Consider the following 16,670-nt stretch of genomic DNA (forward strand, 5'->3'; position numbering starts at 1 on the left):
ATATCATTTTGTGTGCAGGATTTGGAGAATGCATGAAACACATAGATTTGCTCCCTTCATGAAGCTTACATTCTGCTTAGAAGACAGATAATCAACATGCCTTAAGTGAGAAAGTGTGCAATGGAGTAAAGTCAACCGTTGTAGGGGAAAAAGGAAGTGACGCTGGGCCCAGGGCAGGTGTGCTCATTGCAGGAGGCTCTGTACATAGGGAGGCAGAGAAAGCTGCCAGAATCCAGGGAAAGGTGAGTGAGGATGGACTTCAGGTGGCCGAGGGAAGTGGCTGTTTCAGCGAGCTGGGACTTGGTGGAATGTGGCTGAGGACCAAGGATGATGTGCAGTGAAAGCTACCTTGGACATTTAGCAACAAGCAGGGAGAAAACCACCTCTCTAGCATTTTTGATGTTGCTAAGGGGACACAAACCAGATTTGGGGTTGTTCAAGCTGAAGCCGAGGAATGGACACTGAAGCTGACAGGCAGATCCTCAGGTAACCTGTTGCTACTCAGCTGTGGTCCTAGGAGGGGCTGCGAGATCTGGCATCTATGAAGAGAATATTAAGAACATTGAAACATCAGTAAGAAGTGTCATGTTTGGAGGAAGTTGGGCTCACCTTTCCTGGAAAAGTTAAAGAATGGTTAACCAAGGAGATGAGCTGCCCCCATCCTCAGCCCTCAACAACATGGGTTAGCAGATAGTGCCCAAACAGCAGGCATCATGGTGACCTCTTTGTCAGGTTGATGGTGTGAAGAAAAATGGACCTGAGAGAACAGGCTGTCCGATCATTGAACCTAAAGCGGCAGTGACTGATCCCGGAGCCAACTGCGGAAGCTCTGGCAAATACCCAGGCAGTGGCATGGGGACACTCAGGTGGTTTTTGTGGAATTTGCTCAGGCACAGTGGTTGGGAGCACTGTGGACATCATCCTTTAGTACCCTGGTGAGCATCCCTGGCACTGTGAGACAGCCCGAAGGCCCTGGACCTGGAGGGCAGATTTGTGATTCTGTTCTGACTCTCAGGCTGCAGTCTCCATCTCTCTGAGCCTCCAGTCCCTGTCTGTGAAATGGTTTTCTAGAACTGCATGCCCCCATATTGGATGAGTGAGTTCTCAGATATAGGATACTGGCTGAGAGATGAAAAAAGGTTTCTTTCCCCATTGAATACTTAGCTTTCTCCAGACTAACACTCCAGCCCTCATCTGGCAGCTCTTTCTGACCGTCTGTTCTATTCAGAGTACTGCTCTAGGTTACAGCTTCTGCCTGTGCCCCTGCAGGAGTTTGCAGAACCATGGAGGAAGAGGGAGTGTTGGTGGGTAGGGACAAGATGCTTCTGGAGGCATAGGACAGAAGGCAGATTATGTAGAACAGGATACAGGTGAACGAGGTGGGGGAGACAGGTGTCAGTAATAGTTGCATGCACGATCTTATCTCTCCTTCAGAACGATGCTCAACAAGAGAGTATTGTAGATTATACACGGAAAGTGTTAGATTCAGGAAGGATAAGTGATTTGCAAGTGCATGGAGAGCCTGAACTTGCATAAAGAACTGATTTCAGAGCCTTTGGTTCCTTCCCCTTGGAAAACCTTCATAGAAGAGGTGGCCGTTGAGAGGAGTATGGGAAACAGGCAGGGTTTTGAGGCGAGAAAGAGGCTATCAGTTCATTAAAACCAAACAAAGCACTAATGGTTTGTCTCCTGTGGCAAGCACCTTACTTGAGGCCAGGGACACACTGGGGAGCAGCCCATGTCCCATCTCGCAGGTCCAGTTACAGAAGGACACACAGGGCTCTCACTGCTGTGACAGGTGCTCCAGCGAAGCTGGTGCCAACTGCTGTGGGGATCCAGGGGACAGCAGGTGCCCTGCCTGTGGCGTTGTGGGGAAGAACCTCTGGAGAAGGAGAAATAAGCTGTCTGTGTAGCTGAGGAGAAAGAAGCTCGTGGGAAGAATCAGAGATAATGGAACATCACAGAGTATTTCCAGATCACCCACCTGGGGGAAGTGCTGTGCTCGGACTTCTAAAAATTGTCCATAAAAGGCCAAATCTAATCAGGCAGAGGCTCCTACTTGGCATGCACAAGTCACTAAGTCTATTCCCACCTTTCCATTCCCCCACAAATGAAGAACAGAATCAGAATGTTGAGTGATCCTGTTGATGTGTTTTGAAACATAAACATTCATTTCCATTGTCTGATGTGAGACTCGTGATGACCCGTGTTAGAGATTACTGCTGCATTTTAGTGAAAAGCAACGTGATTTAAAAATGTCCTTGTGTTAGGAAAAAAATCTGCTGACCCGAGCCTCTCAGTTTCCCCCCATGTCCCATGGCCTAATGCGTCTCTTAAGCACTTCTCAGGTCTGGTTGCTGTATCTGCATAACTCGCCAAGCGCACACTGACCAGTTTCTGTGAGCTCACAGGGAGAGTCAACAGATGCTACGACTGGGGAAATCATAGCAGTCACTTGAGGAAAGCTTCCTTCAAGACAGGGAGTATGTGTGTCTGAACAGATGCTGCCCAGCCCTGGGATTCGCAGTTAATAGTTTTGATGACTGGGGTGCATGTGTGTGGGGTGTGTGTGTTGGATGGAGGGCTAGCAGCTTTGACAGGTACTGAGCTGTCCTACCTGGAGGTGAGAACATTCACACTCGGCTGGAGGGAGGGTTTGACATGGGCCAGAAAGATGGGAGGGAGCTGGAGCCAGCACGTGGCCCACTAGGCTCTCTTCCCGAAACGCCAGTGCCCGTCTTGAGTGATTTCCTCACACTGCAGCCGAGCCTGGAACTGGTGCACTCGTCTGCTGGAGCTAAGGCAGTAGGTGTGGAAGTTCAGATCCAGAGCATCCCGGAAGGCAGTCAGGATGCATGGCAGAGACTCTGCTGTTGCCCTGAACTTGTGTGTGGAGTTGACGTCTTTTTAAAAATATTTATTTATTTTCATCTATTTGAAAGGTATAGCAAAAGAGAGAGGGAGACAAAAAGAGATATACACAGAGAGAAAGAGACCTTCCATCCAAATGTCTACAACAGCCATGACTGGGCCAGGCCAAAGCCAGGAGCCTGGAGCGCCATCAGGTCTCCTGTATGGGTGGAGGTGGTTCAAGAACCTCAGCCAGATAGGAAACCTCCTATTTCCAGCGTGCATTATCAGGAAGCTAGATCAGAAGCCGAGTAGCCAGGACTTGAACTGGCTCTCTTGTGGGCATCCCAAGTGGCAGCTTATCCTGGGCCACAGTGCCCACCCGATGGAGTTGAAAGTTTTCCACATGGCTCAGCAGAGGCCAGGCCTGAGGCAGGATAGCCCATCAGAGCCAGGTCACCCACCCGGCTGGGATTCCAAGGAGTGAAGGCTACCTGGAGGGGTCTGAGGGTCCTGAGAGATTGAAGAGGTTTGAGTTGGGGATAGGAAAGTGGGCCCTGGAGTCATCCCAAGGCCACACATAGATGATGTGTGTGTGTGTGCTCCTGTGCTCGTGTGTGGGGCATTTGGCGCAGAGGTACAAGCAGGGGAAGGAGCTGATCAAGGGAGGGGGAACTTGTCACTGCAGGGCCCTTTAGTGTCCTGGGGGCAGGAGCTCAGGGCACTGGAGCTTAGAGGGAGAGGGGGAGGTTTGAGCACATGAAGTGTGAAGACGAGACAGCTGGCAGAGTGGGCTCAACAGACTGACCTGCACACAGCGTGGGGGTGCTTTGTTCATTTTAATCACTGACAACATTTGGCCAATGCATGTGGTATGAGCAGGTGTCATAACAGGTTCCAAGTACTCTTGTCCCCACCATAGCGGCCAGGCACACTGGGCCCTCCTCTGGCCCCTCCCCTTCCCTACAATCTGTCATCAAAGCATGTAGGCCACAGTATCAGCTAAACCCACTTGTCTGGCATGCATTCGCATGGGCTGGTATCTGAGCTACCCGGTATTGAGTATCCTGCCCCCTTTCTAGACCACACGTACATGCTCTAATGCCCAGGCACATGCTCTGATGGATAGGACTGGGGGTGCCAAGAGACTTATGGTAAGACCCAGGAGGAGAGAGGCCAGGTGAGAATGTGCTGCCTGAGCACATTTGGGGCTTTGGTTGGGGGAGAGGAGGGTTCAGCCCTGGAGAGAGTGGGGGGCTGAGGTTACTGATCTCTTCCTGAGCCTGTCAGGTTTGGTTCAGTACCAGAGGGATGCTCTGTCTCTATGGAAGGTAAAGGCAGAGTGACCACCTGGCCTCACCTGTCCAAGGGGCTCTGGAGGTCCTTGCTGGTTCTGTGACAGCTCAGAGCTACTCTTTGCATTCTGTGGCCTCCAATAAGGCCAAGGTCATGCAGGCTGGAGAAAGCTCTGTGCTCCTTGGACCTTCCTGAGGACCATGACTGGGTGGGGACACTGCAGCCTTCACAGATCTTTGATTAGCTGAGACCGTGCCCTACCTGGTTCTCCTTGGGAAGCATATGGCTGAGGCAGATGGCCCAGCAAAGCCTGGATCACATAAAGAGGGCTCTTTGCCTCCCATTTGCTGGGCCTCCGATGACTTATTAACAGAATAGGCTCCAGGGTGAGCATTGCCAGTTACCCCGTTCTCAGAAAACCCCACATGTGTGCTCCAGGTTTGCAAGGGAACGGGGATCAGAGTGGACACTAGGTGATCGAGAGGACGTAGCAGGAAGCAGGGGCTGCCTCACTGCTCGGCTGTGACTCAGTGCGTCCCACAAGTGTCGTTCAGCACCGCTGACACATTCTCACAGGGATGAAGTCATTTGAGCGCTGGCCAGCCATGCATGCTGTAAATGTTGGCCAGGCCTGGGTGCTGCACAAAGCGACAGCTCTGGGCGGATTCCTCTGTCACTGTGGCCTCTGCACTCAGCACCAGGGAAACCCTGGAGAACTTAGATTTTTTCCTAAGTGCAATGGGGCATAGGGACCTCTGCTTTCTCTTTTAATATTAATAGACTAATGGGAGGTGAGAGCAGAAGCAAGAACAAGAAGTAAGGTTTTCGGTGTCTACTGTGACAGGAAGTAAAAGGGGCACCTCACTTGGGGAGTGAAATCACGATTTGCTGGTGATTGGAGAGGGCAGTGAGGGAGCCAAGATGACCAGAGGGTATTTTATCACTGCCACAGGTAAAACCGAGGGAGAAAACCATTTGGGAAACACCAAGTTTCTACCTAGGGTCTGTCAGGTTTACGATCTTCTTTGACTTCACAGGACAGAGATGGGACTACAGTTCTCAGCTCGGAAGTGGTGTAGAAAGCCTTGGTGTTAGTCTGGCTTTCATTATAATTATGAAATAGCTGAGGCAGGCTACTTTATAAAGACAAACGGTTTACTCTGGCTTGTGGTTCTGGAGATTCAAAGTCTAAACAGCATGATACAGGCTTTGGAGAGGGCCCCTTTGGCTGTGTCACACGATGGTGGGTCTCTCATGCCCTCCTTATAAAACCACCAGGATTGGTGCCGGCATTGTGGTGCAGCTAGGTAAGCTGCCGCCTGCAATGCTGGCATCCAACATCGGAGCACCAGTTTGAATCCCCGCTGCTCCATTTCTGATCTGGCTCCCTTGCTAATGTGGCTGGGAAGGTAGGGGATTATGGCCCAAGCGCTTGGGCTCCTGCCACTCCCATGGGAGACCCAGATGGGGTTGCTGGCTCTTGGTTTCAGCCTTGCCCAGTCCTGGCTGTTGTGACATTTGGGGTGTGAACTAGCGGATGGAAGATCTCTCTCATGCACACTGATTCAAGATCCAATCTAACCAAGTCTTTGACTCCAAACCTCTCCCCTCCTCCCCAAACACTGTTGCTGGATCAACTTTCCACCTTCTTAATACTATTAACGTACAGCATTTTGATTTATGCTCATGTGTGTGTTCAGGGGAACAAATCACATTCAGCTCATGATCTTTGGAAATAGATTAGGTTCTCTTGGGAGGGAACATGGCTTTCACAGGAGAAAGGATTTGAGACCAAGACCTGGAATCCAGAGCATAGAGATGTGTGTGTGGTGGTGTTGGTGAGGTGCCCAGGAGGGGAGAGAGAAGCCCTGAGCTTAGACACCTGCCCTGAGCAGGCAAGGGTGGGGGGGTGAAGGATTCACCTGCTATACCGAGAGGGTATCTTTTTGTTGCCCATTTGCATTTGAAATATTGAGGCTGGGGAAGTCCAGAGTCAACCCCCCTCCACACACACACAAAGTATCGAAGCAAGAAGATTCTCCATGCTCCATCCTAGGCAGTACCCCCTGCCCTGGAGCAAACCTGCTTTCTTCCAAGCTTGCAAGGGCAATGAAAGATCTCCTTTCCCTCCCCCTTCCACAGAGAGCTCTACCAGCAGCTGTAAAATCCTGCGGTGGACAGTTTCTAATAGCCTTAATAGCCATGTCAGCTATGCGGGGCTGTTGATCCAGTGGCCCGTTCACTCACTGTCGTTTTCTCTGAGCTCTGTTGTATGGCGCATCCTATACTCCAGGGAATTTCATTGGTCATACCATTTGATCCTCATAAATCCAAAACAAGTGTCCCTTCCAATCCTCAGTTAGCAGTTGAGGAAACTAAGGCTCACACGTGTTAAGTTCTTTGTTCACAGATGCACAGTGTGTAAATGGCAGAGAAAGAATAAATCCACGTGTTTTAACTTATGTCCCTTTCTTGTCTTCATCAAATCATGAGGTACAAGGCCATGCACTCTACTCTGCTGTTGAAATGCAGATTGGCACACCTGAGACGACTCTTCGGTTAGGACCAGCCTGAAGGAACCCAGCTGGTGAACTGTTGGGCATGCCAGAGGTGACACGCCGGCCTTGTCCTTGGAGATTATGGAGTAGTGCACCTCATTGACTAACAAAATGTTGTCAAGTGCTGGACTTACTGGGCTTATCATTAAATAATTAAGCCCACTCAGTGTTGATTGGAGAATGCAATTGCAACAATGGCCCTTGACCATTTTCAGCAGGTTAAATGGTGCTTTTTAACTGAGCTCTGTGGTTTAATTGTCCTCCTTCTGTAGTGTGCATTGCAGCCAGGCCCCAGGGACACCGTGCTTTGTAATTTGAGTTGTCTTGCAGCATGGGCTGGGAGTCAGAAACCCTGGGTACCAGCCCCATCTAACTGCAGATATTGTTGGATGCCTTCTGCAAGTCCACTCCCTCCATTTCTCCATTCCTGAATAATCAGTGGATTGAGTGTATATCTGAGTGACTGTGATGTACAAAGCTTGTTGTCCCAAAATTCTAGGACTAAAATTGTCTTCCTATAAAATAGAAGTGATGGAGTATGAAAATGATGTGAGCATAGGAAAAAAGTTGGGGAATACTATACTAATATTGAAGAATATTTCTACTCATTGTGTGTCTTCACTGTGAGAGCATCATGTCTAACATATTGCCTGCGTGGTTGTTTAGTTAGATAATGAATGATTAAATAAACAAATTAGAAATGGAAGAATTATAAAACAAGATTTGGAGTCATCATTCTAAAATCAAGTGTAAAATAAAAACTCATATACCCAAGCCATGAGATAGGAAAATAAATCATGCGGAACTCAGACCAGCATATAAAATCACTTTGTGTTTATAATATATTACAAAAAGGTAAAACATCCAAATCATGCTAAATAACATCTGTACTTAAACTCAATTTGTTGTACATGATTTATCATCTCCATTACAATTTTAAATTGGCCCATATAAGATGTTGCAATGAATCTTGATAGATTAAATTTTCATTTAGATAAAGAGATGTCTTTGAAGTTGCACAAAAATGGGATACTTACTTCTTACTCCATGGACAGAAGTGTGAAACAGATATCTCCCACAAGGAGCCCTAAAATTGTTCATTGATGAATCCTAGTGCTTTGCCCAAGACATGAGACATAGCAGCTGGTGTGATCAATGAATATTTAATGAATTAATAAATGAGTATATTTTATAGCAAAATTCGTAGAAACATGTTAATATACTATTATGGGTAAGCATAAGCTTACATCCTTGTGCATTAAAGCAGAGAATCCAATACTGTATGTGCAGGAGATCACTTTGAGTTAAAATAATTGATATTCTTTGAAATGGCAATAAAAGTGACAACCCTTTATTGCTGTGTCACCAATGTGTTGTGCTTCAAATATTGAAGGGATAAGCAGAATCACATCTCCTCAGACATTACAAGTATGTGCTTGTGTATTTGGGTCCTTGTTAGAAGAAAAGTGAACCTGCTTCCCTCACCTCCCAGTGCTCATGAAACCATAGGCTTATGCAATTAGATGGGCGCCACCTCCAAATGCCAGATGTGGAGAGAAGTGGGTCTGACAGGCATCTCATTGGCATGCAGGGTCTCTGCTGAAGTGTGGATCTTTAAAGCTTGGAGTAGGCTTGAAGCTTCAATGTTGAATGTGCATGTCCAGGTGTTTCCACACAGGCCACAGTGGAGCCCCAACTTGAGCTCCCAGTTATGACTCTTCAGCCAATTACTATTTTTTCCAACTTACTATTTTGTTTATTATTTTTGAGATAGCATTTTAAATTTACATTACAATCAAAGGCTTACTGGCTCTACTAAATAAAGGGTTCAACAAACAGAAATTAAAACAACCATAGTCCAGCAGGTAAATAGACAAGGGCTGTGCACAATAATCAAATGGAAAGATGTTCAACTTCACTCATATAAATTTTAAAATAGTCAGAAAATCATTAAAACCATAGTAGTATGTAGTTTCTATCAATTTTCTTGATGAAGATTTAAAGCAAAATTTGACCAAAAACACTTCAGTGAAACTCCATACACATGAGCATTTCTTTGGTTTTTTATTTGCTTGTTTGTTTCCTATCTATTTTTTAAAAAATATTAGCTCCCACATGGAAGGGAGAACATGTAGTTTTTGTCTTTCTGTGATTGAATTTTTGCCCCTTCCAAAGCTCCTGTTGAAATTTAGTTGCTGTAGTACCAGTGTCACGATTTTGGACATTTAAGACATGGTGAGATTACTGCTATTATAAAAACGTGAGGTCAGCCTCCTTCCATCCCTTGGCCCTTCTGCCTTCTGCCATAGGATGATGCAGCATAGATAATTTGGAAGTTCTCAGCTTCCAAAACTGTAGCCAATAAATTTCTGTTCCTTATAAGTTTCCCAGTCTGTGATGTTCCATTATGGCAGCAAAAAACAGATTAAGGAGCAACACTGACATCCTCAGCCACCGCTCTTCAAAGCCCAACTTTCCACTCAGGTTAGATGGACCCACAAAACTTTCTCCCTCACAATGTAGCCAAACCAACCTTCTACCCAGAAGTCCTTGGGCATTTGTGAACACCCAGAGTTATTGTTCTGAACTGCTGATTCTTTCTTGGATGAAGATACATTTATTTATGGAAACAGGCTGTCCTTGTCTGATTTACACAGCCTCTTAATACCTTCTTGGCTGGGAAAAGTCCGTTCCCATCTTACAGTCTCCTGAATGTGCAGACCCCATAAAAAGTCACGAAGAGCCTCACACCTTCTCTCCTAAGAGTTCCCCACTTCCTATCTGGGTTATTCCACTTGCTGTTGCATGATTGGGTCTCAAGAAAATAGAGACCCTTACAGAGTGACAGGTGGTCAGTACTATCCCTCTCCACTCTGGCCGTGAGTACTAACTGTCCCTGGCAATGAGCAACACTTACCTGACCGAAGGAAACATACTGGTCATCTCCAGGAAAAAGAACCCTCATCTCTGTCAGGGTGGCTTTTTCTTCTGCCTGTTCCTTAAAAGGAATTAGTGAGATTTGGTTTCTATGTGACTTTCTGTCCTTCCTATTCCTAGAAATAGCAACCAAATTATCATCATTATCATCTTGCTCTTACAAGAAAATGTGTTTGTCTTTTGAGAATTTTACAGTTAAAAACATACTTCTTAACTCATTTCATCTAAGCCCCATAGTCATTATAGAAATTAGGCAGAACATTTTTCTTGCCTTGTTGGAGCTCAGATTTAATGGTCTGTCCCAGGCCACACAGGAAGAACGTAATGGGGACAAGTCTAGACCTTGTGTGTTCCTTACAACATACAAGAGATTTCTGCTCAACTAGAGTAAGCCTGAGATTCTTATGCCAAGAAGCTCAGAGCCTATTGGGGCTTTCCTACTTCATTTGGCTGTAGCATGCTGGGGGCTCACACAGGTGGGTGCGCTCTGGGTTTGAAGACATTCAGCAGTGAGGTCCAGAACTTTATTTCTCAAGCAGTCTAGACATCACCCAGATGGCTTCAGACCCAGGGAGGTGGAGGAGTTGCTTCTGGAGATTTGACTCTATAAAAAAATTGCAATTCATGACAGCCACAGTCATGCTCTTGGAATGAGGCTGGGGTTCCGTCCTCACGTAAATGCCCACAAGGGTGCTGCTGACTTGGACCCTGGGGCCCAGGGTCCATGCGTGATGAACAGAGCCCTCTGGGGCTGGCGCAAGCTCTCGGCAGATGGAAGGCCATCACTTGAGTTTTAAATGTTTAGGGGTGTGTATATATATATATATATATATATATATATACACACACACACACACACATATATATATATATATGACATATATTAGGATCACTCATTTTGGGGGAAAGAGGAGACACGGAGGAACCCCAGACTCTTTTTACTAATGCCCTCTGGCCTGAAATTCCAGAGTAAGCTGTTGACTTCTATTCTCTGTACAGCAGCGCCATTTAAAGGGTTCTTTTCCCTTCTCTTCCCTATTCTATTTTTTGTTCTGCTCCTTCCTCCCTTTTCTCTCTCCATCCTTCATCCCTCACCACTTTCTTTTCATCTATCTTGTTTTTCCTATTAAAGTTCCAGCTGTCCTTATGCATGGTACCAAATCAGAAACAGACAAAACAAGTCAGATACTTGGGAATACTTTAGTCTGCAACTTCTCATTGGACTGCTTAAGTAGAGATCTGGTTGTCAAATAGTAAGAACAGTTGCCCTACAGAGAGAGGTGGCCTTTTACCCCTAGTCAGGACATAAGTTGGTTCTTTCAGGACGGAGAGTGTGCACATTCCTCCACTCTGGGTGCCCAATGCCTGATTCCTAAGAGGAAGATGTGGTGCGCATGCTGTGAACCCTGCTGTCTGACCAGGAAGCCTGTGTAAAATGAGCAGGAGAGCCAGTACTACCAATTTCAGGGAGTGGCTTTGCCCAGGAGAGGGGAGAAACACTTCCTTCCACATGGGAAGAGCATTCCATTGGGAAAATCCCAATGGAAGCATCCTGAGCAGGTGCTATCCCAGTGATTGCCCAGGTCCAGAGGGAGAGTCTCACCATTGGTAATGTTTCCCTTGTTACAAGACAGCTGCTTATTTAGTAGTGATGAGGAAATGGCACAGAAAGTCTCGGAGAAATGCTTCATCATGAACCTCATAAGTCGTGTGGCATTTAGTGATCTTCAATAATCACCGTTTGAGCCACGTTCTGGTTTGCCATTCTGCTAAAAAATCAGAGTTGAATCTCCCATAAAAATGAGGCCAATGCAAATGTATTTAACAGAAAATATTCATAGCATTCTCTCTCTTTTTTTAAAGATTTATTTTATTTATTTGAAAGAGTTTCAGAGAGAGGTAGAGACGGAGAGAGAGGTCTTCCACTGGTTCACTCACCAGATGGCTGCAATGGCAAGAGCTGCGCCAATCCAAACCCAAGAGCTAGGAGCTTCTTCCAGGTCTCCCATGTGGGTACAGGGGCCCAAGGACTTGGACCATCTTCTACTGCTTTCCCAGGCCATTGCAGAGAGCTGGATTGGAAGAGGAGCAGCCGGGACTAGAACTGGCGCCAATATGGAATGCCGGCACTTCAGGCCAAGGCTTTAACCCGCTGCTCCACAGCACCGGCCCCAGCATTCTCAATAAAGACCATTAAAAAGTCAACATATTGTGCATAGTGTGTAGCCTGAGATGTGCCTGGCCTTAGGATCTTGACCTATTTTATTCTCTTTCTATCCACAACCATCCCACGAGGTCAGTGTGGATTTACCCATCTTCCACACAGAGAGCTGGCATCATAAGAGGTGACGTCAGCTGCCCACGAAGTTGAGTGATGCAAGTGTTTTGCTGCTGACCCTCCTGGTAGCTGACAGTTCAGTGCTGCTCTGACCTTCAGCGAATTTGCCCCATCCATTCTCTGCCATGTTGTCGGTCTGGCTTATAGATCAGCTGGGCCTTGACAGTGATGGAGAAAGGGCTAGACTAGCAAATAAAACAGAATGTCCTCTGTACACAGGAGTTTCTATTTAAAGGACACATCAATTTGGATCCAACAGGTCTAAATCAGGCTGCATTAGGCCAGAGATTTTATTTCCTTCATGCAAAAGTTTAAATCTGAGCAGACATGTCTTAGTGACCTTGGAAACCATCTGGGATTTTACATGCATTGTGCTCTCTACTCTGAAGCTGTGAGGTAGCTGATGATTTAGACTCACGATGCCTGGGGAGGTGGCAGTAATCCTTTGTTTTGGGGGGACTACTTGAGCCATCTGGGGATGGTGCACAAGGTACTCAAAGATTTTTTTCTTTGCTGATTGGATTGATTTTTCTTGTTATTTTCATGGCTTCCTTTATAATCGTGCTATTTGATGCTTTCACTGGGGCTTTATAGAGCACCTACCCTTGGCTACCAGATACTTCCCTTTCCCAGTTATTAAAGAGGTAGCTATGAGGATGAATCCACACAGTGCTTTGTCATATGGCCATGCCTGTGTTCAACTTGCTGTAACAAAATACCATACACTGGTTGCTTATTGACAGCAGAAGAGTCTGGAAGTTTGGGATCAAGACTCCAGCTCAGGCCAGGTCTTGGTGAGAGCCCTCTCTGGGTTTAGAGACTGGCAACTCCCCACTGTGAAGGGCTCGGTCTCTGTCCTCTTCTTTAATGGCTCCAATCCTATTCATGAGGACTCCACCCTCCTGTGCTGGTTTCCTTCCAAAGGCCTTGTGTCCACTCACCATCACAGAGGGGATTCGATTTTAGCATGTTCCTTTTTGGGGAGACAATTAATTCAGTCCACAGCAAGGAAATACCAGATCTGCTTCTTTTCTGAGCCTTGGTCACTTAATCTGTATTAAATCTTTCCCTAGGAATTAGCTGTGAGGATGTAGGAAGGTGACACACCTGAAGAGCCCTTTGACAGCTATAATGTGCCATGCAGTTGGCCCTTTTTACAAATAAGTTATCATTGCCTTCTATAACTATTAGTATCATTAGAGAATGCATATACACATAACTGTGCAGTTCAGTGACTTGAGGAATTCACTTACTTCTCACAATAGCTTTGGTCAATGGATGCCAAAAGGTCTCTCCAGCTCATTGGATAGATGTTTGTTTTTGACATACAGATTTGCCTTGACATAGTGTTTAGGAATTATGGTCTACTTAGGATACAAAACTACACAAATTGCTTAGGAAACTTGGTGCGCAGTACAGTAAGAATGCAAATTTGCTCAAACTCAAGACAGTGTTCTGATCAGAAGTAACGTTCTGTCTCCACCTTTCAAGTAAGAAGGATCCTGTGGCTACTAGCAAGTCCATACAGCAGACTCATAGAATGGCAATCACTTTAAGTAGCATTCTGACCTCAAAATCAGCCCTTAAGGCATTCTTGTCTGGCTGAAAAGCCCAGGGGAGCATTTCAGGCATGGAAAGCCAAGACACTGTGACAAAAAAATTTTTTACATAAAGGACCTCTTTGGGTGAGACCCCAGTGGAAAGAAGAGGCAAAGAAGGATGTACTTTCCTCTGAAGGAAGGAGAGAACTTCTATTTTGCTTTATGGCCTTATTGAGTTAGTGGATCCAAAAAGCTTCCATAGCCTAGGCAGCTCATATCAAGAGCATTGGATGATTACTGACATCATACATAAGGGTGTTAATTTTTAAAAATAAATAATAAGAGTCACTTTGCACTAACTTCCCATGCAGGACTATCGTCCTTATAGAGTTATATCATGAGACTTAATAGTAAAACTTGTTCTCAAGAATCACTTACTTTTAGTGTATTAAATGGAGGATATTCTTATGTCTCTTAAGTTATAGTTATGTCTAAGAGCTACCAAAAGATGTATCATTCTTGGGTTCTTTTTTAAAGATAGTTAAGTTTCTAAAAGGAAAGAAGGGGGAGGAAGGAAGGGAAAAAAACAAAGTCACCTTTGAGATGCAAAAACTTTGAACAGCCTTTGTCTGGACTGTTGAGGAAAATTTTTTTATAATTTTTTTATTTCTTTTTCTTTTTCTTTCTCATATAATGCATTGAACTCTTTATCTAGAATAGAGTTAATCCTCTGTATATAAAGTTAAATGAAAGTAGATCTTAGTGAAAAATAGGACAGGGAACAGGAAAGGGAAGAGGAAGAGGAGTAGGAAGGCAGATACAGTGGGAAGAATTACTATGTTCCCAATGTATTTAAGAAATGTATGCAAATAATTAAATAAATAAAATGAAGGAAGGGTTTTACTTAGTTTCCCATTTTCTCTACTCTTCTCCTTGTTGTTTCCAGAAGAGAGAGATTACATAAGGGTTCATGGAGGAGGAAAGCTGAGGAGTGTGGCAGTCTCCAAATTCCATCTAAGGAGCACTGCCCACAGCTTGACACATGACCTCATCAAGATCAGAAAGTTTGCAGGAGACTAAACAAGGTTTTCCTGAGAGTCCAGCCTGACTCAGTGAACAGAAATCCTCCTATGATGTGGTCTCATTCATCTGTGATTTTAGGCTTGGGAAATGGTAATGCATTTTAGGGTCATTCGTTTTCTGAAGCACAGCAGACGGCTGGATGGGGCTGCAGGTGCAGGACTGTACTGAAGTTCACAGGCTCCTGTCTATTTTTGTTGTGCAGAGAGCAACAGCCTGCATTCAGCCTGTGTCCACGAGAACACGGTGCACAGCCGGGTCTTTCAGATCTTGTACAGGAATGAAGAAGTGCCCATAAGTGATGCCATGATCTTCCGAGCTCACCTTCTCTTAGACGGTGAAAGGGTAAGTCACATATCCAGCACCAACCACACGTGGCCGTTCTCTTTCCTTGCTGGTAAAGGGGAAGATTTACTCTGAAATTTGTCAGGTAGGTATTCACGATTTAAGAGCATTCATGCACTTATTTGTGTTTTCATATTTTTGCTGCTTCTTTCGTTCATATACTTGCTTCTTCCATGCAGCTTGAAATGCTAGCAGTCTCCACTGACTACCTTTGTGTCTTACTCTTCAGCTGCCCATTTGCTCATTTGTGAGTCTATCAGTAGATGCTTACTGAGTAATACTTTTTGCAGGAAGCTGTGTTGAGCCTTTGAATAAAGGACAGAACTGAAGAACGAAGCAGAACTTTTACCCTGAAGAGGTTGATAGTTTAGCCAGAAAGCAGATAAGTAACCAGGTATCCTGATAGATGATTGGTACTTGACTGGCTATGTGTAGAACTCTGGGGACCACCAGCCCAGTGCTCTTCAGAGGTCTCACAAAGGAGTCAGGTTTCAGATGCACGTGCTCTGATCCATCAGACAGAAGGACAGGGGAAGGGCATTCTGGGAAGGGGACACAGGATAAGTAAAGGCTGAGAGAACTTGGGGACATCTTTCTATTTGCTAGAAACTTGACATTTTCTCATTCTTCAAATCAACCTATTCCAAAGGACCATGTGAAGTACAAATCATTGGTGGCACTCCCCCATCCCACCTTAAGTCCTGTTGCCATGTTCTAGCTGACTATTTCCTTCTAGAATGCCTTGAATGATGTTGAACCATGTTCCTGTTTCAGAAGAACCCAGCTAAAGTCCCCCACTCACATTCCTCATGAAATGTGCATAATGACACCTATTGGGCATCTGCTTTTCTCCCCTTGAACTTTTGTCCACATCTTTTATGTTCCAGGCAGTGACCAGGTCCCCTTATGTAGGTAAAAGTAAGTAAAGGGCTCTTTCTCATTCTAAATTAAATTATTTTGTCTGAACATCAAAGATTGAGACCTATGGTGTGCTGAAAGTAAAATAATGAACAAGAAAATATCCTGGTATTTGAAGCTTGTATTTTCATGTTAGATTGATAAATCCCAGTGTAGCCAAATAAGTAAATTGTATATGCACAAATATAGTCTGTTACTGAGTCTTCTTACTGCAACATGCTCAGATTACTGGTTTATGAGATGTACTTGTGAGTGATGTAAGAGCAGATGTTTGCATCCATATTAGATTCCTAATAGGAAAGCTACAGCTGTACCCAAAGAAAAGAGACTTCAGGACACACCCATTTGTGGGACTTACTGTGGCTGCAAGACAGACACTCAGATGATGGGATTGTCAAGAGCTCAATGCAGTCTTTCCCACAACCTTCACACAAGATGGAGATTCCTCCCTGGAGGAGAAGTGGCAGGCTGGAGAGGCCTCCGTGAAAAGCCAGCCTTGAGCTGAGACCCTGATGCTGAGGTAGGTCCAGGCTTGTCGAAGGCTCAGGATGTGCTGTCCTTGGATGATGATACAGCAAAGGAAAACCCCTGGGTGAGAATGAGGTCAGTGTGTCTGAGGAACAGCATTGAGACCAAGGTGACTTGCATTGTGTGTGAGGGCAGTGCAGTGAGGAGTGACACTGGAGAGGTGCACTGGCCAGGTTCACAGAGCACTGTGGGCATGGAAAGGTACAGCTTATTCTAGGATAATGGAAAGCCATTGATTTTTGCCAGAAAGTTGGAGTGGCACAATTTTTATTTTAGAAT

At 45.3% G+C, this 16,670-nt stretch overlaps 1 protein-coding gene across 1 annotated transcript in view; it reads left to right on the plus strand.

Moving 5' to 3' along the window:
• Window positions 1-16,670, plus strand: part of FAM135B (family with sequence similarity 135 member B) — a 228,373-nt gene that overhangs the window by 88,900 nt on the left and 122,803 nt on the right. The window contains exon 3 of the mRNA XM_062189440.1: window positions 14,806-14,945. Within this exon, the coding sequence (XP_062045424.1) occupies window positions 14,806-14,945 (140 nt within the window). The remainder of the gene's footprint in view (window positions 1-14,805; window positions 14,946-16,670) is intronic.

The sequence above is a fragment of the Lepus europaeus genome, chromosome 4, assembly GCF_033115175.1.
Source record: "Lepus europaeus isolate LE1 chromosome 4, mLepTim1.pri, whole genome shotgun sequence".
In the NCBI taxonomy this organism is placed as follows: domain Eukaryota; kingdom Metazoa; phylum Chordata; class Mammalia; order Lagomorpha; family Leporidae; genus Lepus; species Lepus europaeus.